The 24,484-nt window shown below is 43.8% G+C and overlaps 1 protein-coding gene across 7 annotated transcripts in view; it reads left to right on the plus strand.

The window, feature by feature from the left end:
• Nucleotides 1–2,938: 2,938 nt before the first annotated feature.
• COL16A1 (collagen type XVI alpha 1 chain) overlaps nt 2,939–24,484 on the plus strand; it is a 222,831-nt gene continuing 201,285 nt past the window's right edge. For 5 of the 7 annotated variants that reach the window (XM_061597036.1, XM_061597040.1, XM_061597041.1 and 2 more), the window contains exons 1-2: nt 2,977–3,302; nt 14,584–14,696. In XM_061597036.1, the coding sequence (XP_061453020.1) occupies nt 14,609–14,696 (88 nt within the window). In that variant the 5' untranslated portion in view covers nt 2,977–3,302; nt 14,584–14,608. The other 2 variants (XM_061597039.1, XM_061597037.1) reach the window with 2 other exon arrangements.

Raw genomic sequence — 24,484 nt, forward strand, 5'->3', positions numbered from 1 at the left:
AGTTCTGATCTGGACATGCGCCTAGGAGGTGCTGATCAGGTCAATCACAAACACAACACTCCTTGGACTGCCTTCAAGTCGACCCCGACTTATGGCTACCCTATGAATAGGGTTTTCATGGTAAGTGGTATTCAGAGGAGGTTTCCCATTGCCTCCCTCTGAGGCTAGCCCTCCCCAGATGCCTAGAGCCAGCTCAGCTTGCCACAGCTGCACAAGCCAGCCCCTTCCTTGTCCACAACTGCCAGCTGGGGGCAACTGGGCTCCTTGGGACTATGCCGCTTGCCCACAGCTGCACAGGTGGCAGGGCACATAACCCCTGAGCCACTCCCTGTGAGGGTGATCTTTAGCTGGCCCTTTACACCCAGGAGACACAAGTGGGGGTTTGAACTCACAGACTCTGGACTCCCAGCCAGGCTCTCCTCCCCACTGTGCTATACCAGCTGCTCCAACACTCCTTAAGCATCCCTAATCTAACAGAGCCAGATTTACATGCTTTCTTAATCCAGAAATGTTGTTCCAGTTTGGGCATTTCTCCCACCCCCAACCTAGTTTGGCTGTTCTGGGGCAAACCTAAGCACTAAGGAGCAGAGACACATGGCTGGCCTTAAACATGCTTTACATGCTGAAGGTCCCAGGGTCAAACCCAATATTAACCCAGTTAAAAGGATCACAAAGCAAGTGACAGAAAAGAGAGTTGTAGAGTTTGGGGTGAGCAGTGAGGTGGCCAAGTCTGCCAATGATACAAAATTGTTCAGGGTTGTTAAAATAAAAAGGGTTTGTGAAGAGCTCCAAAAGGACATCCCCAAACTGAGTGAATGAGAGGTAAAATGGCAAATGCAATTCAGTGTAAACAAGTGTAAAGGTATGCACATTGGAGCAAAAAAAAATCTTAATTTCACATATAAACTTATGGCGGTGACTGACCAGGAACATAGTAGGTGGCTTGATGAAGATGTCGACTCAGTGTGTGGCAGCTGTGAAAAAGGCAAACTCCATGATTCGGTATGCTTCCAAATACCAGTTACTGGAAACCACAAGAGGGGAAGTGCTCTTACATTCAGGTCCTGCTTGCACACTTCCCATGGGTAACTGGTTGGCCTCTGTGAGAACAGGCTGCTGGACTAAATGGGCCATTGGCCTGATCCAGCAGGCTCTTCTGATGTTCGTATCCCTTCATTGGGAGAACTGTCTATTAATTCCTACTCTGTGCTTCCTAGTACGTAACCAGTCATGATCCACTAGAGGACCTCTCCTCTTGTTCCATGACCTCCTAAGCTTACTTAGGAGTCTTTGGTGAGATACTTTGTTGAATGCTTTTTCAAAATCCAAGTACACTGTGTCCACTGGATCACCTCTATCTATATGCTTGTTCACTCTCAAAGAATTCTAATAGGCTAGTGAGACAGGACTCACCCTTGCAGAAGCCGTACTGGTTCTGCTTCAGCAAGGCTTCTCCTTCTATATGCTTTGTTATTTTATCATTAACAATACTTCCCATCAATTTTCCTGGGATACACATTAAGCTAACCTGCAATTTCCAGGATCCCCCGTGGTCCCTTTTTAAAAATTGGTGTCACATTGGCCACTTTCCAGTCCTTAAATATGGAGGCTAATCCTCCATGACTACTCAGAGGAAAGGTACATATTTTTGTTAGAAGTTCAGCAATTTCACATTTGAGTTCTATTAGAACTCTTGAGTGGACGGACGCCATCCGGATCCGGCAATTTGTCAGTTTTTATTTTGTCAATAAGACCTAGAACATTGTCTTCCATCACTATTATTTGCCTCAGTTTCTCAGACTGCCTTCCTGCAAAAGTTATTTCCAGCACAGGGATCTACCCTGTGCTTTCCACTGTGAAGATGGAACCTAGAGCAGTCCTCTCCAACGTGGTGCCCTCCAGTTGTTTGGGACTAAACTCCCATCAGCCCCAAGGCCAGTAGTCATGGATGAGGAAAGCTGTAGCCCAAAATATCTGGAGGGCACCAAGTTGAGGAAGGCTGCCCTTTGTCAGTGGCTGTCTGTCAGTGGTGCAATTAGGTCTTTTTAGATTCATGACTTAATGGTCCTAAGAGTGGGTCCCCTATTTTAGCCTTATTTCTATATTTTAAAATAAGCATGCCTTATTCCACTTGCCTCAAAATGTTATAAGCACTGGGGGAGCCTCCTGCTCATTCTGCTGAGCGGAGCCCTGGGCTTCTGCCCTAAAGTCCAGCCCAGATAGTACTTCTGGCCTTTGCCAAACAAAAGAGACTAGAGGTGGGGCTGGGAACCTTTTTCCATCCAAGGGCCACAGTCCCTCATGGGCAACCTTCCAGGGGCCAAATGCCAGTGGTGGGTGGAGCCAGAGGCAAAAAGTAGGTGGAGCAACAGACGTGACCGTTCCTTTTATATAATAGATGACATCCAGCCATGCAAAAGTCAGCCGTGTGGCCTGGGGAGGAAGTGTGGCCTAGGCAGAGTCCCGAGGGCCAGATCGAAAGGGCAGGAGAGCTGCATGTGGCCCCCCCAGGCTTGAGGCTGGATGAGCCAATGGTTTGCCTCAGGATAAGGCAGCTCCCTGTGTGCCTGTGACAATGGCATCTGAACACAGCAGCAGCTTCTGGCCCTGAAAAATCTCATTAAGAAGTGTCAAACATTAGGCAGGCTGAGAGAGAGAGAAACCGCAGCAGACAGCAGTGCTGTGGATGAGCTGGATGAGGTTTTCCCTGCCTCTAGGCCTTTGTTCCTGTCCCAGCTGGGCCTGATTAAGCTCTCTTGGCATTCCGGCACGTTTAATAGCTGTTCGCTTCCAGCATGGGGGCCTGGTGAAGCAATAGCGCCCTGTCACAGAGTCAGCCTCAACCACTTCAGCAGCCGGCAGGCAGGCGGGTGGGTGGGGGAAACCTTCATTTTTCCAACTCAGGAGGGAAAGTCAAAGGGAGGCTCAAGGAAGAGCTGGCTGGGCTCTAGGCTGTCAAAAACTCTGTAAGGAAGGACCTCATCAAGCTCGCTTTGCCCTCTGCAGCACAGGCTGCTGGGACCAACTCTCCTCTTCCCTTCTGCTGTCTCTGCCTTGCACACCAGACAGTGTGTGTGTGTGTGTGTGTGTGTGTGTGAGAGAGAGAGAGAGAGAGAGAGAGAGAGAGAGAGAGAGTTCTAAGCAACTGAAAAGTTGGAGCAGACTGTTGCCAGATCCGACGGTGACGTGGGCTGCAGGCTCCTTGCTAGCTTGCTTGCTTGCTTGCTGGGGACAGGATTGCTCTCTAACTCTCATCTTCCCTGCTTAGGAATATGGCCAGCTGTTTGTAGCACCTCTGGCAGGTAAGACAACAAATTCTTCCCAGTTTCACCTAGAGCTTTGCTGTCTAACATCTGTCCGCACAGCAATGAGAACTTTTTGATTTGCTCCTAGGTGACTTTGCTTGCTCAAGTGAGGATGCTGTTTTAGGCAAGGCAACTGTGGTGGTGGGGCTCTGCTGCTTTTCAGGTACAGTTCTCAGGCCAACTAAGGGAGGTTATTGGCTAAGATGCTGCAAGCTTTCTGTACCAACGTGGATCTCATATCTTATCACCTCCTGGATGAAATACTCTCGGAATTTCTCCCTGGAATCCGTGCCTGGAAAGTGGCACCCCAATTTATCTTATATTTGCTTAGCTTTAGAAATGTGCATGTTGGGTGTAGGTCTGTAGGGCAGGTGCTACGTGTAGGTTTGGGAAGATGTGAAGGGGCAAAGACAGAGGCTTTGTAATGCACCTCCAGATGAGTTTTATGTGCAATAAATCCTGCTTTAAAGCGGCTAAGAGAAGAATCGTCTGCCTCTTAGGAGAAGCTAGTTTTTAAACTAAAAAACAGACTTTATCATTCTGGAAACAGACGTTAGCAGGAGGTAAAGAAGAGGAGTAATTGTCGGATGGGGATTTAGCACAAGTTTTCTGTACACACACCTGCAAGGAAATTGTTGTGCAGGCTATATGAGGCCCCCTTTTTATTTATCTAAGACTAAGAAGTTGCACAGGAGCATGAACTCACTTTCCTCCCTTTCATTTGACACATCAATCAATCTGGGATCAAACAAGATCATAGGTGCATACTGCCAGATGGTGCATTGCAAGTTTTTTTCCCTTTAAAAAGTAATCACTTTGGAGTTGTTATTTTTTAACCTCAAGGCAGATTGGCTGGTAAACCTGGATTTTTTTTGGTGGGGGGACAGGATGAGGAACTGCCTACTCTAGCATAGAGCCTGGTATAGGGATGGAGAATTTTGTCTGAGCCAGATGTTTAAGCAAATTGCCCTAATTCACACCTCTCAAATTAATACATGGATTAGAACATCCTTCAGATTTCACACTTGTCAGGATTTTGTGATATAATTCTCAGCTCAAAAAAGTAGTAAAATGTGCATAACTGTGCATATTTTTGGGGGGGAAATACATATTTGAGCAAATATGCATTGAGAAACATGCTTAAATACAGTTTTTGGTACAAAGCAGACTCAGAGATTAATGTGGAAACAGGATAGGACGGATTTATGAATGAACACATGCACAATTAAAATGGACTGCAAATAGACTGATGTATCCATCTTTGGCTGTCTTAGTCCCTCAAGCCATCTATGACAATCTCCTCTGCAGAAATGAAACTTGATAGCCATATAGGAACGTGTCAAGCTTACTGTTCAGGGGCTCCAAATTATTTAAAGCAATGCATTATATGAAGGGGCCAGGAGACTTACATAACTTCCCTTGTTTCATTTATGCAATATGTACATGTGCCCCTGTACATTGCTCTCACCATGTTTGAAGTTACCTTAAACAGAAAAGGACAGTGCAGACCTTACCATACCTAGTTAATTGTTTGGAAATGCTGGGTGGGCTCCTACCTCATCAAAATTCTTCTGACCGATGTCAAAACTTCTCTCAGATCTCAGTTGGGGTAGCTCATCCAAGCTATACTAACCCACCAGTTTTAAAAGACCTTTGCTGGCCTCCTCTGAGTCCAACTCTCCCATGTTAACCTGCCTGTGCCCTCTTAGGACACCTCCCGAGGCTCCTTGCCAAGTGCTCCTCTTCTCAGGTGTGAAGCAGGGAGCAATGAGGAACAGGGCCTTTTGGACTATGGCACCCTGATGGATCATCCTGTCTCAAGGATGCTTCCTTGGCATGCATGTTGCTTTCCATTCAATACCAGGCAGAACCCATTTTGGGGTCACTCAGGCTTTTAAATTGCTGAAATGTGTTTTATCGGCTGCTTTATTTAAATCTGATTAGTTTATGTGTATATAAACCCACCCTGGAATAGATTTATTTAATTATTTATTTTTGTGGTAGGAGGCCTCGTACATGAGTTCTATGGAGGGCAGCAAAGAACTGTTTGGAATAAATACACAACTATATAATCCCAACAGAGAATTCATCCCTGAACAGGCTCTTCAAAAATCCTGAATTTTGTTCTAGGTGATTTTCAGTACCAATTGAGGTAATGCCAAGAAGATTTTGCTGATCTTATAACATGGATTTTTCCTTTTCTTGAAATTCCTACAGGTTAGGAATGTGCGCACAATCTCCAGCATTATAGTTACAGGTGCTCCCAAATCCTCATAAAATGTAATTTATAGAAGAAGGTTAAACCCGCATGTCTCTGAGGAGGTCTGCCAATCTTCCACTTTTTGTGGAAGTAAAGATGAATCCAATTTGAGTTGTGGCTACATTTGACCTGAACAAAATTCAAGGTTGTTTCCTCACCCTATGGTTGGACACCTGCCAAGAGTCCATACCCCAGTAGGGGCCCCGCTGGTAAGAGCCTCCTAGACCTGCTTCAGTGAGGAGGTAGACTTAGTTAGGGAGGGGGGTCATGGAGGGTAACTTGCCCAGAGGCCCTCCAAATCCCAGAGTCAACACTGTCCTCTTCAGGCAAAAACACAGGAAAAATCTAAGGAAAGCTCACTATTTTACGGAGAGCATTCCACATATTCTAGGACTAAGGCTGAAGTCTTGCTAAAGGAAAAACAACAGCATTTGGAGAGTCCTCCTGAAACAAAATATGCAAGGAAGTACAAAAGAAGCCTAAAGACTTTCGATAAGACTCACAAATTATTCGGGGTGTGTGTGCAAATTCCTGTCTGCAGAAAAGTGAGATGGAGAGAGTGATGAGTTAGATGGCATTTTGGAGGCAGGTAGGGTAAGAGAAACTTTTGATAAAGTAAATCTTGGGAGGGTTGCAAGGTTTTCTTCTAGTAGAACTCTGCAATGTTTGCAATGCGTGTGGGTTGAATTGTTTCACGCCAGGATGTTTATATGTTGGAATTTTGTCTGTCTTGCAGCTTCAAAAGCACAGGAGCCTCACTTTAAAAAAAAGTTGGCAATGCTTGTTTTGAGAAGGGTGGAAGTGTGATTAATGAATGGTGAAGGATAGGAAAGCAATGCCTGGCACAGGGAACATTGTGACAGGAGACTATGGAGATGGAAGATGAAGATTAGAGACACATGAAAGATCAAAATTCTGTTAGCTTCCCTTGAAGCAGGGGGTTGAACTAGGTGATCTATAAGATCCCTGGGAACTCTATGATTCTGGAAATTCCTACAGACATTTAGCCCCAAGTTTCACCAGCAGAATGAGGCGGTACAGTACTGCAGTGGTAGAAAGGGCTAAATCACTTCAGACAGACTGCAGGCGAAACATCATTTTGAATGTGATAAAAACCCACATTTTTTAAAAAAAACAACTAGCAGAGCAGCTGTGGACTGCTAGCAGCTGGTTGGCCACTGTGAGAACAGGACACTGGACTAGATGGGCCTTTGGCCTGATACGCCATCAAGGCTCTCCTTAGTTTCTTAAGTTCTAACCTAGTCCCCATCTGCACTATCCATTTAAAACACTATCATACCACTTTACACAGTTATGGCTTCCCCGAGAGAATCCTTGGAACTATTGTTTGTTAAGTGTGAGGAGAGTTGTTAGGAGACCCCATATTTCCCTCATAAAGCTTCAATTCCCAGAGCACTCTGGGAAAAAGGATTGACTGTTAAACCATTCTGAGAATTGAAGCTCTGTGAGGGGAACAGGGGCCTCCTAACTCCTCCCAGCACCCTTCACAAACTACACTTTCCAGGATTCTTTGGGGGAAGCCAGGGCTGTCTAAAATGGTATATTGTTCCTTTAAATAGATAGTGCAGGTGGAACCCTAGTCTTCTCCCTGCTGGGTTTTTTCCCCCTGCTGAGGAAAACATAGATGAGCATTAAAAAATTGTCTGTTCCGGACTTCCGGGAAGGGTGACTTAGCCTGTGCCTGCTTTTGAGACGGGCTCCTGCCTCAAAAGAAGCTTATTCAGATATATCAGTCAGTTTTTTCTTTTTTTTTTGACTGATTAAACTTCTCCCGGGTAGGGAGAAACGAAGAGATTAACCTCAAAGCCTATTTTTGTTGGGACGACCAGATCTCATTAATTTATGGGACGAGGTCCAGCCGACGAAGGTGGGACGGATTTTCAACAGCAAGCTCTATCTGTTAAAGCGAACGTTCATCTTATCTTCTAAGAGAGAACGCATTAACAGGCAAGCACCCTTCTTTCTATATTTTTCTTTTACTTGACTTAAATTGTTGCTGTTTAAAAGAGATTTGCCAGATTGATCAGTTTTTGACATCTCACTGGGGAGCCATAACTTCTCTCTGCTACGCACTAATTAATAGCTTATCTCTGTTTTTGTTGCAAAAAGCTGTCCTGGATTTGCATTCTAAAGATATACACAGAAGAGGGATTTCTATTCCAGATTTTTATTTTGAAAAATATTATACTGTTTTGAGACTACTCTCTTTTTGGTCTATTTTATTTTGACGAATCTGTTTCTTGACGATTGCCATTAATTGTTTCGATCCTGGGAACTGCATTTTGTTTACTTAACTATTGGAGAGATAAGGCTGTCTGCTCTGTTTATACTGTGATGTCACCAAGTTTGGAGTATTAACCCAATTGTTGCTGAAATAAGAAGTGGTTTTCCTATATTTTTCTTTTAAAATGGCAATTAAGAAAGTGGCTGAAAATCTGGAAATAACTATGTTTCAGAAAATAATGGATGAGATTGAGATAATGAAAATTGAATTGAGTAAAATGAAGCAGGAGATTAAAGATATAAGGGTCCCTGTGAGAGAGGTGACCCTGGAAGGGGTCCCTGTGAGAGAGGAGACCCCGGAGATTGGAACAGGGGTCCCTGTGAGAGAGGTGACCCTGGAGACTGGAATAGGGGTCCCTGTGAGAGAGGAGATCCCGGAGATTGGAACCAACGTGGAACAGGAACAAGATTTGGAGTCTATGGACTTTAGAAATAAAATCTATTGTTTGGAACTCAATGTTATCTCTGAAGAAATGAATGAAGATTCTAGAGATAAAGTTATCAATGGCATGGATAATCTTCTGGACTGGAATGATGTGATGGAGCCCAATATAGAGAAAATCTATGGAATTAACTGCAGCCATGTGACAATGGAAAAACTTTTAAGAGATGACCCAGTGTATTTTGAAAAAAAGAACAGAGATATGATTTTACAGCAGTATTTCAGCAACCTATTCAGAATGGATGGCAAGAAAATATTTGGGATAGAGGTAATCCCCATCAGACTCTTACTATATGACTATGGCTTTGACAGCAAGATTATTATGGAATACTGATAATGGAAGATTGGATATTGAAATTACTGGACTTAACAAGACTACTGAAGATGGAAGATGGAAAATGGAACTAATAGAGATAATAGAACAATGGCTACTGAAATTATTGAACCTAACAGATTCTGATGTGATGGATTAATTGAAATGTTTATTTTGACTATGGTTATGACAATAAGATTATCATAATTAGTAATGAGATGGATTAATCGATATGCTTATCTGGAAAAAAAAATTGATAGATATATTTCTTAAAGAATTGAAACCTCTCTTTGACTTTTTGTGGAAAGAATAAAGTAATGTTTATGAGATTTGATGATTAAGTAAGATAACTACTGGAGGAAAGTGATTTTATAATATGACTTAAGAGACAGGATTGTTATATATTATAGACTTATAACTGATTTGATCTTTGACAAATGGGAAGTCAATATTTTACTCTTTATTTTTTATTTTTGTTTTTTTTTTCTTTTTTTCTTTTTGTTTAACTATTTTTGATTTTGTTTTTTGTCTTTGAATGTTTTATGATTTTGTCTTGTATGTTTTATGAAAATCTGAATAAAAATTATTGAAAAAAAAAAAAAATTGTCTGTTCCCTGCCCCATTTCCAGGCTGAAAAGGCATAGTCCATTTCACCACATCATTTACCACTCAGAGGCCACACAACAGATGGTCTTAGGAGTGTGATGTAATGGTTAGAGGGTTGGGCTCTGACCTGTGAAACCAGGATTCAAATCTCTCCTCTGCCATGAAGCTCACTGGGTGACTTATCAGCCTAACCTACCTCATAGTGTTGTTGTGAGGATAAAAAATGGAGAAGGGGATGACCATGTACAGCTTTGAGCTCCTTGGAGAACAGGTGGAATATAAATGTGTGGGATTTTTTTGTATGTAATTTTTATTGATTTCACGAACTTTGCAAATTCCATTACAAATACATCTGTTGAAATTTGAAAAAACAGAAGTAAATCTAACCCGATTCCTTCCCACTAAAGGAAACTGCAATAAGAAAGGAAGAGGTACAATAATAATTAAAGAAAAATAATAAACACTACCTACCAAGCCATACCCACCCCTCCCTTCATGGCAATATCCACAAAGTAAACTTTATAGGCAATCCATATCAGTATCCGTTATTTGCAATTACTAAAGATTCTCTGACTAGAAGAATCATTTGCAAGAAAAAAGAATGGCAAAATCAAAACAAAATTTCAATATTAAAATAATGAACTGCTGAAGGAACCCAAAATATCACCGTGACTCTCAGGTGTTCCAAATTCGAGCATATTGCGTGGGTGGTTTATTTCCACATTCATTTTGGTTAATGTATGCGACAATGGGTACCATGTAGCGAAGAAATTATCTGTCTTGGTAAGTCCTTGAGCCATTCAGATTTGTTAATTTTCCATATAGACTAGGTACCAGACCTTTGGATACCAATAATCCACCATGGCACCAGCTAAATCTGTCCAGTGAGTCGCAATAGTAAACCTGGCTGCCGTCAGCTGGTAGCCTATTAGAGATTTATTTTTTAAATCTTTATTAGCCCCTCAAAGAGGTTCAGGATTGCAGGTTGTGGGGACCTTTCTGGAGCCGAGGCTGTGATGTGTTGTATTTCCTCAAAGACTCGGGCCCAGAAAGGCTGCACCCGGGAACATTCCCACCATATGTGGTGATAGGTCCCAAATGAGGTACTCCTTCTCCAAAATAGGGGAATGTGAACTGAATTGATTCGGGAAAGGTGAACTGGAGTTAGGTACCATCTATGTGCCACTTTTAACATGGCCTCTCGAATTTGTGGAGAAGACGTATCAGCTAGTGTTTTAACTACCTCCACTCCTGTTCATCAATTCCGCCATCCCAATGTCCCTCCCATGCCTTTTTTAAGCCAATCATGTCATCTTCGCCCGATGACAGCAGTGCTCCATATATTTGGGAAAATATCCCTTTGTTTCTGTCTCTGGCTGCCAGGACAATGTATTCAAATGGTGAAAGTAGCTTGAGCTTTGATTTTGGGTTGAGCTAGGAAATCCAGAATCTGTCTCCAATGCAACCACTGAACACCTTGTCCACCTATGGAATCATTAAAAGCCTGTTGTGTAATCAAAACCCTATTGGTGTAGAAATTTTGAAGCCTAAAAAACCCTCATTCCCTCCAGACTTGCCACTGTAAGTATGTGTTCATGTTAAAAAAAAAGATGAAAAATAATGGTGCTAATGCCGATGAAATGGACAATAATCGCTGTCCCCAGCAATGCCAACTTTGTATCAGCATCCTGGTAAATGTTTGGTTTTTTCTCTAATTCCTTCCACATGGATTTTGGCGTAATCTGAAAAAATGACATTCCAAGAGGGACACCTTGCAAAATAATGTTTTCCAACGCAACCCATGGTGGGATATAAATGTATTAAATAAATAGATATTGAGATATTGTCAGTTTATGTTTGGTATTAGAGACATAGGAGGCGATTTGACCAAAGTTAAGCATATTGAAATCCAACAGATTTCAGATGGGGAGTTCATATATTTATTTAAAAGCATTTATGTACCACTTAGATCCTCCGTGGCGCAGAGTGGTAAGTAGCAGTAATGCAGCTGAAAGCTCTGCTCACGACCGGAGTTGGATTCCAATGGAAGGAGGAAGTCGAACCTCCGGTAAAAAGGGTCAAGGTCCACTCAGCCTTCCATCCATCCGTGGTCGGTAAAATGAGTACCCGGCATATGCTGGGGGGTAAAGAAAGGCCGGGGAAGGAACTGGCAATCCCACCCCATATATACGGTCTGCCTAGTAAATGTCGCAAGACGTCACCCTAAGAGTCGGAAACGACTCACACTATAAGTGCGGGGATACCTTTACCTTTATGTACCACTTCATATTTCAAACCTCTCTAAGTGGTGTGCTGTCTAAAGCAATATATCAGTGAAACAAAAACACAACCTAAAGCCAGTAAAATGGCAACGTAAAAACACATAAAAGCATGTAAAAGGGAATAAAACAGAAATTCAAATGATTCAAACACGTAAAGCAGGGTAGAGTTAAGCCCAGCGGTGGAATGTGATGGGAGAGAGAGAGCAGCTGCCACATCTTGCTGACAGCAGGCAAGGCAGTGGGGAAGCCAGGAGAGTTCTGGGTTGGTGATGCTGGTCCCACAGGTGCACTTGCACCTGCAGGGCCGCTACAACCACCAACCTGGCGCTCCCCTGGCCTTATCCCACCCCATTTGGGCAAGCAGCAGCGCCACTGCCAACGGGGCCACCCGCTGCACTTCACCACCACCCCTCACGTACCAGTGATAGTTAATCCTATCCTCCCTTTCTAATAATGGCTTACCAGTGCTCCATTAAAGTACGCTGTAAAAAATATTAATTTTCATGTCTCTAAGAAGACCCCATTAGAGAGATTCTTTCCGGAGTTGGCAAAATTAGTAGCAGCCTTTTCTTGCTAACCGTCTTCGCACCTCCCAAAAATATTTTCATCATGTTTCCTGGGGATAGGGAAGGGCCATAGGTTCAATGGCAGAGCATCTGCCTTGCATGCAGAAGGTCCCAGGTTCAGTCCTTGGCATCCCCAGGTATGCTTGGGAACCCTCCCTGCCTGAAACCCTGGAGAGCCCCTGCCAGTCAGTGTTGGCAGTACTGAGCTAGATGGACCAATGGTCTGACTCAGTACAGAGCAGCTTCCTATGTTCCTGGATGCTCTGGCACACATCCCCCCACCCTTGGAACAACTGAGCCACCATACAGAATAATCGCCTTCCACACACATCAGCTTCTTATTATGTGTGACGATTCATAGGAGCTTTCGGCTGGTAGTAAAACGAGCTGGGGAGGGTAGGCAGGAAAGTTGCCAGGTGGCAGTTGTGGTTTCTTATTGGAGCACTGGGGCTCTTGTATTGGAAACAGACCTTCCAGATGTCTCATCGTTCCAGAGTATGAATGGAAGGATGTGTCGGTTTTGGTTCTCTCGGTTTCTCATTTTTCCATTCTAAAATTCAGTTGTCCATTTTTCTGCAACAATTTGCTTTTCTTTAAATCCTTATGGATTAAATCCTCGATTGCAATGGTGGTACCTTAACTATTGATGGAGAGATCTATCAATTTCAGTTCTCTCATTCTCTCCTTTTTCCAGTCTTATATTTGGTTCTCCATATTTCTGCAACAATTTGCGATTTAAAAAAAATCCCCACAAAAATTCTCCAGCATTTTAGGGAGAGTTTCTCCTACCAAACACATTTTTGTATGCAGCTTTGCCTAATGGTATAGCACAGTGGGGAGGACAGCCTGGCTGGGAGTCCAGAGTCTGTGAGTTCAAATCCCCGTTCGTGTCTCCTGGGTGTCAAGGGCCAGCTAAAGATCACCCCACAGTGAGTGGCTCAGGGGTTACATGCCCTGCCACCTGTGCAGCTGTGGGCAAGCAGCATAGTCCCAAGGAGGCCAGTTGCCCTCCAGCTGGCAGTTGTGGACAAGGAAGGGCTGGCTTGTGCAGCTGTGGCAAGCGGAGCAGGCCCTAGCCAGCTGGGGAGGACTAGCCTCAGAGGGAGGCAATGGTAAACCCCCTCGGAATACCGCTTACCATGAAAACCCTATTCGTAGGGTGGCCATAAGTCGGGATCGACTTGAAGGCAGTCCATTTCCATTTCCATTTCGCCTAATGTACACATTTTGCAGGCAATTTCTTCTAATGTAATGCATTTTTGTATGTTTCTTTTTCACTAATATATTCATTTTTATACACATTCACCTAATATATGCATTTTTGCAAAAACATTGCTTAGTTGGTGAACTGCATTGCAAAATTTGGAGAAGTCTGAATTTCAAAGGATGACACTTTTCAGTTTTCATCTTGTTTCACAAAGTGCAAATTTGAACTGAATCAAATTTCTCCCCTCTCCCTATTCCAGATGCTGGGGTTGTTGCAGGATTCCACCAAGAGAAAATACAAAAGAAGGAAAGAGTAATTTGAACTACAAGCAATTCTGCAAAATATCCTGTTAGCTCATCCCTTAGAAGCAGGAAGCTCCCATATTAGCACCACATCAAGGAGTCCACATAAGCTGTGTGTAACCCATGGCTTCCCCAAAAGCAGCTTTCCAGATGTAGCAGCTAATCTGGGCTCTACTCATTCCCCTCCCACCATACCCCACCCCACAACCACCACAGTCCTATCTCTACACAGTGAGAGCTGCCCATGAATTTCCCATGAAATGACATTTAGAAGCAAATTCGAGCAAAACAGTAGAGACATTTTGCAAAAAACTTCAAAGAGTTTTGAAAGGACTAGTGACATCTCTCAGAAAAAATTGCACATCCCTCACTTAGCATCACTTAGGGCTGGAGGAGTCAACTTGGTGCCCTTCTGATGTTGCTAGGCCACAAATCCCATTTTCCCTGACCGTTGGTCATGCTGCCTGGGACTGATGAGAGTTAAGAGTCCAACAACATCTGGAGGGCATCATGTTAGCTGTCCCTTAGAATAAGATCCTGGCTACGTGGTACAGCCATCACATGAAAAGCAGTAATGTGTTCAGTAGCCAGGCTCTGAGTGTGGAAGTCCGAAGCTCTTCCAGACAGAGAGAAAGCTGAAGGGGATCACAGATCCCTTGGCTGCCTTTCTCTGCCCACCTTACTGAACTCCATCTTCTTATCTCTCTTTAGCAGCTAATTTTCCCCCTGGGTTAGGGGGAGCAGCAGGGATAATTAGCTGCATGGACCACTTGAGAATTGCTTGAGGGTCTTGGTGGAGCACTTCAAAAACTTTTCTGACTGTTGTGGCCATTGTAATGTGCTGTGCTAGGTGCTGCATCATTTTTTATTGTATTTGAATTGCTTCGTTTATTGTATTACAATTTTTAATTCTGTAGAACTCTATGGAATTCAAGTTGTTAAATGTTCTTCACAGCCAAGGGCCCCTATCTCACCGCTTCTGTCTCTGTCTTCTAGGTACCTGGGCTGCCAAAGGCCCACAATGTGGGGGATCAGATTTTCATGTGTGTGCCTGTTTGCCATCTTCTTTGCCACCAGCAGAGGAGGGAAACTGCTTACTTCTCAGGAAGGTAAGAGAACCGCATTGGGAAGATGTGGCTGACACAGCCAGCCAGTTCTTTAATGGGCTATAGAGGGATCGCTAAGATTGTGCCATGCACTATATGTCAGAGAATCCACTGAAATCATTACAAACTCTGGATGTTTGGAAAGAATGCTGGATTTCAGGTAGTCAGTAACATACCGTTTCCACTCTTTTGGAAACCAGCTTGACCTTGTACATGTTTTACTTTTTCTCATCTTAAGCAAAGCAGGATTCTACTTGAATTAATGTTTGGCTTTTAATGAACTAAAGCTGTGCCCTGCCATTAATTAAGATGCCAGCTAAGCAAACTGAATGACATCCAGCTGAAAATGTTGCTGCAGCTCTCCGAGTTGTTGAATTCAAGTTTCCGTGTTGAGCATACGCAACTCCTTTTGGCACTTAAAGTTAGAAGGATTCCAAAGATTTGACACCAAAGAAAGAGGGGATCCAAATCCTTCTGATTATTATTATATTTTATTTTATATCATTTCTTAAATTTATACTTCACCTTTCTTTCATCATGATAGAAACAGGAGGTCTCCCATCCAGGCACTGACCAGACCCAGACCTGCTTAGCTTTAGCAAGCACGTGGCCTCATGTGCCTTCAAATCACAGCCTGGGATTGTTATAATTATACAGCCACGAGAGTGGCGGTATACTATAGCCAGCGGGGATTTTTCACATTCCGCAATGTTAAATTTAAAAATACCCCCATGTCATTCTGATGCTCCCCATAAGCTCATTTCAAAACAAAATCTTACAAAACTTATAGTCCTGAACTCAAATGGTTGCTTAACAACCCTGTCAATTTTCATGGTGATACACAAAACAGTCAGAGAGAATAGACAGTTCAAAGTGTAAAAAGAGAGAGAAAACCTCCAGAACCCTTTTGGACTTTTTTCTCTCAGTTCTCATAATCTGTTGAAATTCATTAAAAATCAGCCATGTTCACAGAGTGCCTGTAATCCTAATACTGACCTTGCCCCATACTCTGACCTTCATCTTCTGCAGTTTAAAACTTTAAAAAATGCCTGGCTGATTTTTAATTAATTTAAGAAATTTTGGCTCAAAGTCAATGATAAGGGCGGGCATGCTCAGTAAGAACCAACTGTCAGAGTTCTAAAAGCCTCGCAGCTGCTGGCCTTGACTAATCAGGGGGCCACACCCACACCAGACTTTGATTTCACTTGAGACAGTCATGGCTTCCCTCAGAGAATCCTGGGAAGTGTAGTTTGTGAAGGGTGCTGAGAGGAGACTGCTATTCCACTGACAGAGCTTCAGTGGCCAGACTGGTTTAACAGTCAGCCACTCTGATTGAAGTCTGTGGGGGGAACTGGGTCTCTCCAAGCAACTCTCAGCACCCTTCACTAACTACACTTCCCAGGATTCTTTGAGAGAAGCTATGACTGTCCAAAGTGAAATAAAGGCCTGGTGTGGATGTGGCCAGGGACAGCTTTGGTTTAAATTTGGGTGGGAGGCTACATGTGCCTGCTGTAGAATAAAAAGGTGGAGGAAAGGCTGAAAAGCAATGATACTGTTCACAATGTTTTCCTTTTGGAAAGGAAAGGGGCTTTCCCTTTGCCCAGTGCCCACCCACCCAATCTCCTCCCTTCCCCCTCCCCCTCCTCTCCCCTCCCCCGGGTCAGTTTCACCTATCCTAAGCATAATTGCAGGGGAGTAAATCCCACTGAACTCAATAAGCATGCAAATGATCAATCCACTCTCAGCAAACCTGCACAGGATCCCATTTCTTACCTCCCGGATTAAAAAGCAGGGAAATTCACTAATAGGCAAAAAACCTTGAGGTTTAAGAACATACATTTAGCCAAGAGATATTTCTATCAAACTTTAAAAAGCAGGGAATTTGCACATCTATAGTGAATGCACCAGCGTAGTAGGAGACCTGACCTCCTCTCTGAGATATTGGACTGCTCTACAAAGTTGTCAAAATGCAAACACAATTTGGGTTGGTCTTTCACAGTCCAATCCACTTGCTGTGTAGCTTGGAAGAATTTGGTAACATGTGCCTCTGAGCATATGGTGAGTGATGGCAACACCTGAAACCAGCCCAAATAATAGAAAGAAGTCATGTGCTGAGTTGATTTTGTTTTAGCAGGGAGGAAGCAATATTATTAAGACAGTTGAAGTTCAGATGGTCACTTAAATATGTCTGATTTCCTTTGCAATTTTAGTGAAGTTTCCTATAGGAAATCATTTTCTTTTGTTTCTGTTTCTGTGATGATGTGAAGTACAGCAACACTTTGCAAAATTTACACTAAAAAAACTTAATTGGGGAATTATTTATTTATTTATTTATTACATTTGTATACTGCCCCATAGCCGAAGCTCTCTGGGCGGTTTACAACAAATAATAGCACTGACGTCTGCAGAATAGTCTCCAGTGCACCTCAGGAGTGTCTCAATTTGCACAAGATAAAACAGTGGGAGGTGAAATATATTCTAGCAAAATGCTAGGTGTGCTCTATGTGCCCACCTTGCCTTAAATAAAGTGGTTTAAACATAGGAGGCTGAAAACATACATCCTCTTTTCTCCCACAGCTAAGAGTCATTGCTGAAGTAGGAACATATTGTAATCAGTCTGATTTTACATCAAACTGCAGTTTCAAATTCAACTGTTAATACACCCAAAATAGAAATAGAACATAAACTCCAATTTGAAACACAAAAGGCTGTCTTCACCATCACATGACAATGACCAATAAAATGGCTTTGAAATTAATAAAAATAAATTTGACACAGATTTCTAGGATGAATAACGAGGGAAATAAAATTTTCTAGTTTAGATTCTCTATAGAAACATTAGTAACACAGGAAAGAAGCAAAGTAAGAAGAACACCAACAAACATACAAAAAATATAATTCTCCATCTTTGGAGATGGCAAGTGTTGCCACCACTCACCATATGCTCAGAGGCACTTGTGACCGAATTCTTCCAAGCTACACAGAAAGTGGATTGGACTGTGAAAGACCAATCCAAATTGTGTTTGCATTTTGACAAATTTGTAGGGCAGTCTAATATCTCAGAGAGGAGGTCAGGTCTCCTGCTCCCCTGGTGCATTCACTAGAGCTGCCCAATTTCCCTGCTTTTTAAAGTTTGATAGAAATATCTCTTGGCTATAGGTATGTTCTTAAACTGCAAGGTTTTTTTGCCTATTAGTGAATATAGGACTAATAATTGGAGGATCCCCTCTTAGATGGCACTAATAACATGGAGATTATTTTAGCATTGACTTTCCCTCTCAGTTTCCATAACAAACAATGGTTGTGTGCTAAGGATGAATATGGCCCTGGGGCCAAAAAAATTGGTAGTCACCCCAATTGATATTGTTGCATGCCACCCCAATCTCCGAGCAGTGAGAGATCTCCAGGGGTCCCTGTGCTTACCCAGGGTTTGGTTTCCTTGGAATGTAGGCCAGCGGAGTCTGTGGTGTCTTTATGAAATATGGTTTGTTTATTTATGCACATTCCAACCTGAGCTTGAGATGGAGGGGTTCAAAGCATCAGCAGGTCAATATCTTACGTTTTCCATCAGGCTTACAGGAGGCACCCTAAAGCCATGGGACAGCGAGCCATCCTCCCTGCCTGTCCCAGTTCCCAGCCTTTGCTCTGATTCAACTAAAAACACAAGCCTCTCTGCGTTCTCCTGAAGAGTTTCAATAACATAGGGTCTCCCTGGCCCATTCGCCAGTTAATGGGAAGATCCATTAGCCTACCTGGACACTCTGTTAGGCTAACAAAGGAGACTCATCTCAGCTACAGAGCCCAGCTCCAGGTGCAGGGTTCCAAACCAGAGGTTGGAAGGGACTCACAGGAATAATTTATGTCAACCCCCAACCCATAGCAATATAATAACATTGTCATGCATGGCACTTTGCAGAGGGCAAGAGGCAGGTCCAGCGGTGGCTGGTGACTCCATGTCAGTGGGGCTTCAACACCTTGGGCAATTCCTTGAAAGTTCAGATTAAAACCCAGAGCAGATTCCTCTGCTGCACTGACATGGAGCCACCAGCAGCTATTGGGCAGGTCCCCTCGCTGGATCGTCACCTTGTAGTGGCGAGTGGGCTTGCGTGTTCCAGTGAACCCTGTGAGCGATGCCGTCGGGAGTCATGTGCTCCCAGCAGGGTCACCCATGGTGGTAAGGTCGAGGGAGAGGAACCAGACAAAGGACGATCCAAGAAAGTCCTCAACGGCAGAACACGCGGAGGATAACAATGTGTATGTTACAACGGCTGTGAAGGCGGATGAAGGCTGCAGCAGATAAAGGACTTCCAGTCGTCGTGGTATCCATGCCACTGGATCAAAGCCTTTTTCTGTCAAGATTGTGTGTTGATCGTGGTGCACCGATCTCCCCACATAAAACAAATTCATGCACAGGCGTCTTCCATAACAAAAGTCCCATGGTGATTGGCAAATGGCGACAGGGGCAGGACTGTGAAATCCAGAAGCCCCTAGTCATGGTCTGGTACATCGGCAGTGGATACAGATTCAGACGGATCCATTGTTAAAGACTATATTTTGGAAGACAATCTTACTCAGTCACGAGTGATCGCCAAGAAGAAGACTGGGCAGGTCTCTTCCTGAGGAGCTTTCAGTTAAAAATTCAGGACCAGGGGCATCAACAGAGGAAGGAAAGGAGAAGCAGACAGAGACAGAGAAAAAAATTGCAAAATACCAGGCAGCATCTGTTGATATGCAAAACAATCATGAAAGGGAAAGTGCCCCTGAGCATGTGGAAAGTGCCTGTTTGTCACCACTGGCTAATGTCAACCTTCCCACCTCCCACAGAGAAAATGTCTCAAGGTGTCTACACATCACACATTTAAAGCACATGGGTTCTTCCAAAGAATCCTGTGAACTATAGTTTACTCCTCGCAGAGATACAATTCTCAGCACCCTTAACAAACTATAATTCCCAGGATTCTTTGGGGGAAGTAATACACTTAAAATGTACTTTAAATGTATGGTGTTTACACAGCAACATTTGCTGCTGCACCTTTGCATACCACTAACCATAATGGAAAAGCTGTGTGTGACAATCTCAATCGGGGAATTCCAGAGTCCTGTGTGATTTGCCGGCTGTTCACACACCAGCATTGTCTGCTACAAACGTCTGAGAGGGGCTTCTGTCCCCACATGTTGAGCTGAGGTCATTGCAATGACCTTCAGATCAATCACAGACCAAAAACACTGTGATTTCTGCACCACCTCTGCAATTGTGCAGGACGCGGGAGGGCAAAATTCAGCTGTGAAAGGCCAGATAAACCTCAGCTCGTTGCTGAATTAATCTTCTGCCATCTCCGACTGACGGATAGGAGTGCTCCAAGGTGCATGTTCAGCAACAATTTGCTGTGACTGATAGCTGCCTTCATCGCTCCTGGCATTTTGCTACAGGCAGCCTCTTGAGACATTCGCGAGCTGTCCACGCCACAGAATGAAACAGATTCCAGCACCCCTGTCTGGGTTATAATAACTGGATGCAACATTAGCTGTCAGTTCAGTTCAGATCCCCAATTTGGTCTCCATTCCTGGGGACCTGCTATACCTATTCCAGGAATGGGTGGGTGGGTGGTTGTGGGGAGGGCATCCCGTTCTCCATGGACTAAGGATCAAAAGGGCATGCTTGCCCCCCAAAATGGCTTCTTTGCAGTACAAAAATGTAGATAATCCAAATATAGATACAATATTCAAGAAGGGATCATGGCTTGATGGGGAAGGGACCCTAACTCACTGAGATAACACATGTTTTGCATGCATGAGGTTCTAGGTTCAAGCTCCAGCACCTCTGCTTTTTTAAAAAAGGGATCAGGTAGTGGCTGATGTAAAGCACATTTCTTTGAGGCCTTGGAGAGCAGCTGCCTAGTGCTATAAAGAACCTAACCCAGTATAGGGAGCGTCCTGTGTTTCAAAAGTGTAGATTCTCTCTTTCTCATTCATTCACAGTCACAGTCACAAACACACACACACTTGACTCTTCTACCCCTTTCTTTCTACAAGTGAAATGGTGGGCAAGTCTTGCACGATAGCACAGCAAAAACGGGACAAAACACAATAGAGCATTTGTGGTATTAAAAGTTACAGGATTTCAGCAGGAAGCCATGGAGCATGCACTGATTGGCAACGAAGCAGCATGTTCACCCTGAACTGTGTGTGGGGGCAAAGAGTATTGAAAGCAGAATTGTGTATAACTGCCCCAATACCATCATGAGCACAAATAATCATGAATGCAAAATCAAAAGGATGTCTGAAGGGGCCCTTTGATTTAAATTGGGTAGGACCACCCTGGGCCACATAAAAATGCCTTGTGAGATGGATTTGGCCCCTGGCACACACATCTCTGGGCTTGTGTTGTTTCCAGATGAACTCAAATATATGGATGACCCAGCTATGACAGAGCAAGCAAGCTCTTACCCCCAGTTTAGATGGTCCATTATTGGCAATAGTGAAAAGGTGGCAAGGCAGAGTAAGGGGTATTTAAAGAGGTACAGAAGCAGTGCCCAGCATGTTTGGATGATGAAAATAGCAGACTGAGGAGCAGATGAGTATCTAGGGTAGGAGTATGGGGCACATGTTTGGGGTGTGACCTGGAGAGGGGTGCAAAATGGTCATTGATCATGCAGTAGTTGTTGGAATGGTGTTTTCAGTATTCAGTATTATAGTGTGGTACAGCAGTTTATTTATTTATTATTTGATTTATATCCCACTCTTCCTCCCAGCAGGAGCCCAGGGTGGCAAACAGAAATGCTAAAAACACTTTAAAACATCATAAAAAGCCCTTAAAATACATTAAAACAAAACAATGTTAAAAAAAATTAAAAAAAGATTTAAAAACATCTTTTTTTAAAAAAAGGGGTTAAAACATAGTATTTGTCATGGCCCCGTCAGAGGACTTATCAGACGAGGATGACTCGGGAGTAACAGCAGCAGACCCAGAAGCAGCAGACCCAGAAGGAGAAATGGAGGAAACTCCTGAGAACCCAGCTCCTTCTCCCCCTCAGCTGCAGAGCCCCCCAGACACAGCTGAAGCCCTTCAGCCAGACGCAGCCAGTGAACAGGATACTCCCCCCTCACCTGCAGAACGTAGACAGCAGAAGGTCAGGCAGAAGAGGGGCAGGCCTGTCCACTTAAGGCCAAAACGCTGAGGGCTCACACCTGCTGACAAACCTGCTCCTTAAAAGACAAACCTTGGGTTCAGCTGTTGCTGACTACAATGTCAGGCATGACCACTGTGTGTCTTCCTATCCCCTGAACCTTGACTTGGACTGATCTCTCGGCAAACTAGACCCGGACCTTCACTGACGTCTCTTCTGGATTTCTGGCTTGGCACGTAAGCTTTGAACAGCCTCTGCCTTTACCTTGCTTCCTCCTTGCTAGCCTGGCAGATTTATAGCCAAGCTGCCGGCTGAGGACTTACGGCCTGGCAATTACCAAGGAATCTCCAGCCCTGCCTGCACCCCCACCGACACTGCTGTCTCAGTGAAGAGCTGGGATAGGTGAAGAGCTGGGACAGATGCAGACTGAGATAGGTCTCAACTTAAAAGGCTTGTTGAAAGAGGAAAGTCTTCAAAAGCCGCCGAAAAGACAGCAGAGATGGTGCCTGCCTAATATTTAAGGGGAGGGAATTGCACAGGGTAGGTGCCACCACACTAAAGGTCCATTTCCTATATTGTGCAGAATGAACCTCCTGATAAGATGGTATCTGCAGGAGGCCCTCACCTGCAGAGCGCAGTGATCAACTGGGTATATAAGGGGTAAGATGGTCTTTCAGGTATCCTGGTCCCGAGCTGTATAGGGCTTTGTACACCAAAACTAGAACCTTGAACTTGGCCTGGTAGCAAATGGGCAGCCAGTGCAATTCTTTCAGCAGTGGGGTGACATGTTGGTGATACCCTGCCCCAGTGACCAGTCTGCACCAGCTGCAGCTTCTGGACTAACCTCAAGGGCAGCCCCACATAGAGTGTATTACAGTAATCCAGCCTGGAGGTAACCAGTGTGTGGACAACAGTGGTCAGTTAAAGTGTTAGATTAGAAAATGGAAGAGCTGGGTTCAAGTCCCCACTCGGAGGACTTTAAGTCCCCACATGAACCCCATTAGGTGATATTAGACCAGTTGCAGTTCTCTATGTAACCTACCTCACAGGGTTGTTGTGAAATGAGAAAGGTGGGGGAGAGACCCATGGGGACCACCTTGAGCTCCTTACAGAATAGATGGGATTATATATATATAAAGAAATAAAACCATTTATCATGTTTTTGAGAGCCAGTATGGTATAGTGGTTAAGGTGCTGGACTATGACCTGGGAGACCAGGGTTCGAATCCCCACACAGCATGGGAAACAAGCAGGACGAACTTGAATTCTTAATACAGGAGGGCAATTACAACTTGATAGGTATAACTGAAACTTGGTGGGATGACTCCCATGACTGGAATACAGCAATTGAAGGATACAACGTGTTCAAGAAGAACAGAAGGAATAAAAAGGGAGGTGGAGTTTTCCTGTATATTAAAAATATATATCCCTGCACAGAAATACAGGAAGATGAGCTTGGTGGCTCCACCGAGAGTATCTGGATTAAAATTAATGGGGCAAATAACAAAAGGAATGTGGTGCTTGGTGTCTACTACTGACCACCCAATCAAGGAGAAGACGAGAATGTAACTTTTGAAAAGCAAATTGCCAATGTTTCGAGGAGTCATGATGTAGTAGTAATGGGGGATTTCAATTATCCCGATATCTGTTGGGAGACAAATTCTGCCAAACGCGGCCTCCCCAATAAATTTCTGACTTGTGTTGCAGATAACTTCCTCCTACAGAAAGTGGAGGAAGCAACCGGAGGATCAGCTATCCTGGACTTGATTGTAACCAATAGAGATGATTTGGTGGATAAAGTGGCAGTTACAGGAACTCTGGGGGAAAGCGACCACACCATACTTGAATTCTTGATGTTAACAGAAGCGAAAGCTGAGAGTAGCCATATGCGCACCCTGGACTTCAGGAAAGCTGATTTTAATAAACTTGGAACAATTGTAAGTACGGTTCCATGGCAAGCCACCCTAATGAGAAAAGGAGTCGAAGATGGGTGGGAGTTTCTAAAAAAAGAAATTCTAAAAGTGCAATGGCAAGCAATTCCAACAAGGAAAAAAGGGGGGAAACAGCAGAAGAAGCCAATGTGGCTTCACAAAAAGCTTAGAGATGACTTGAAAACAAAAAAGGACACATACAGGAAGTGGAAAGAAGGCCAGGCCACAAAGGAAGAGTACAGGCAGGTATCACGGAATTGCCAGGATGGTGTCAGGAACGCTAAAGCTGAGAATGAGCTGAGGCTAGCGACGGATGCTAAAAGCAACAAAAAATCTTTCTTCAGGTATGTCCATAGTAAAAGACAGAGAAAAGAAATGGTGGACAGCTACTCAATGAGGATGGCAAAATGCTAACAGATGACAAAGAAAAGGCAGAAGTGCTCAATTCCTACTTTGGCTCAGTCTTCTCCCAAAAAAGGGCATATGACCCTCCTGGGAAACATGAAGTAGAAGGGTCAGGATTGGACCTTGAGATTGATAGACAAATGGTCAAGGAATACCTAATCACTTTGAATGAGTTCAAATCAGCAGGGCCCGTTAAACTGCATCCTAGAGTATTGAAGGAACTGGCTGAAGAACTTTCAGAACTGCTCTCTATTATCTTTATGAAAACATGGGACTGGTGAAGTGCCGGATGACTGGAGGAGAGCTAATGTTGTCCCTATCTTCAAAA

Source organism: Rhineura floridana, chromosome 15 (genome assembly GCF_030035675.1).
Source record: "Rhineura floridana isolate rRhiFlo1 chromosome 15, rRhiFlo1.hap2, whole genome shotgun sequence".
Lineage (NCBI taxonomy): Eukaryota > Metazoa > Chordata > Lepidosauria > Squamata > Rhineuridae > Rhineura > Rhineura floridana.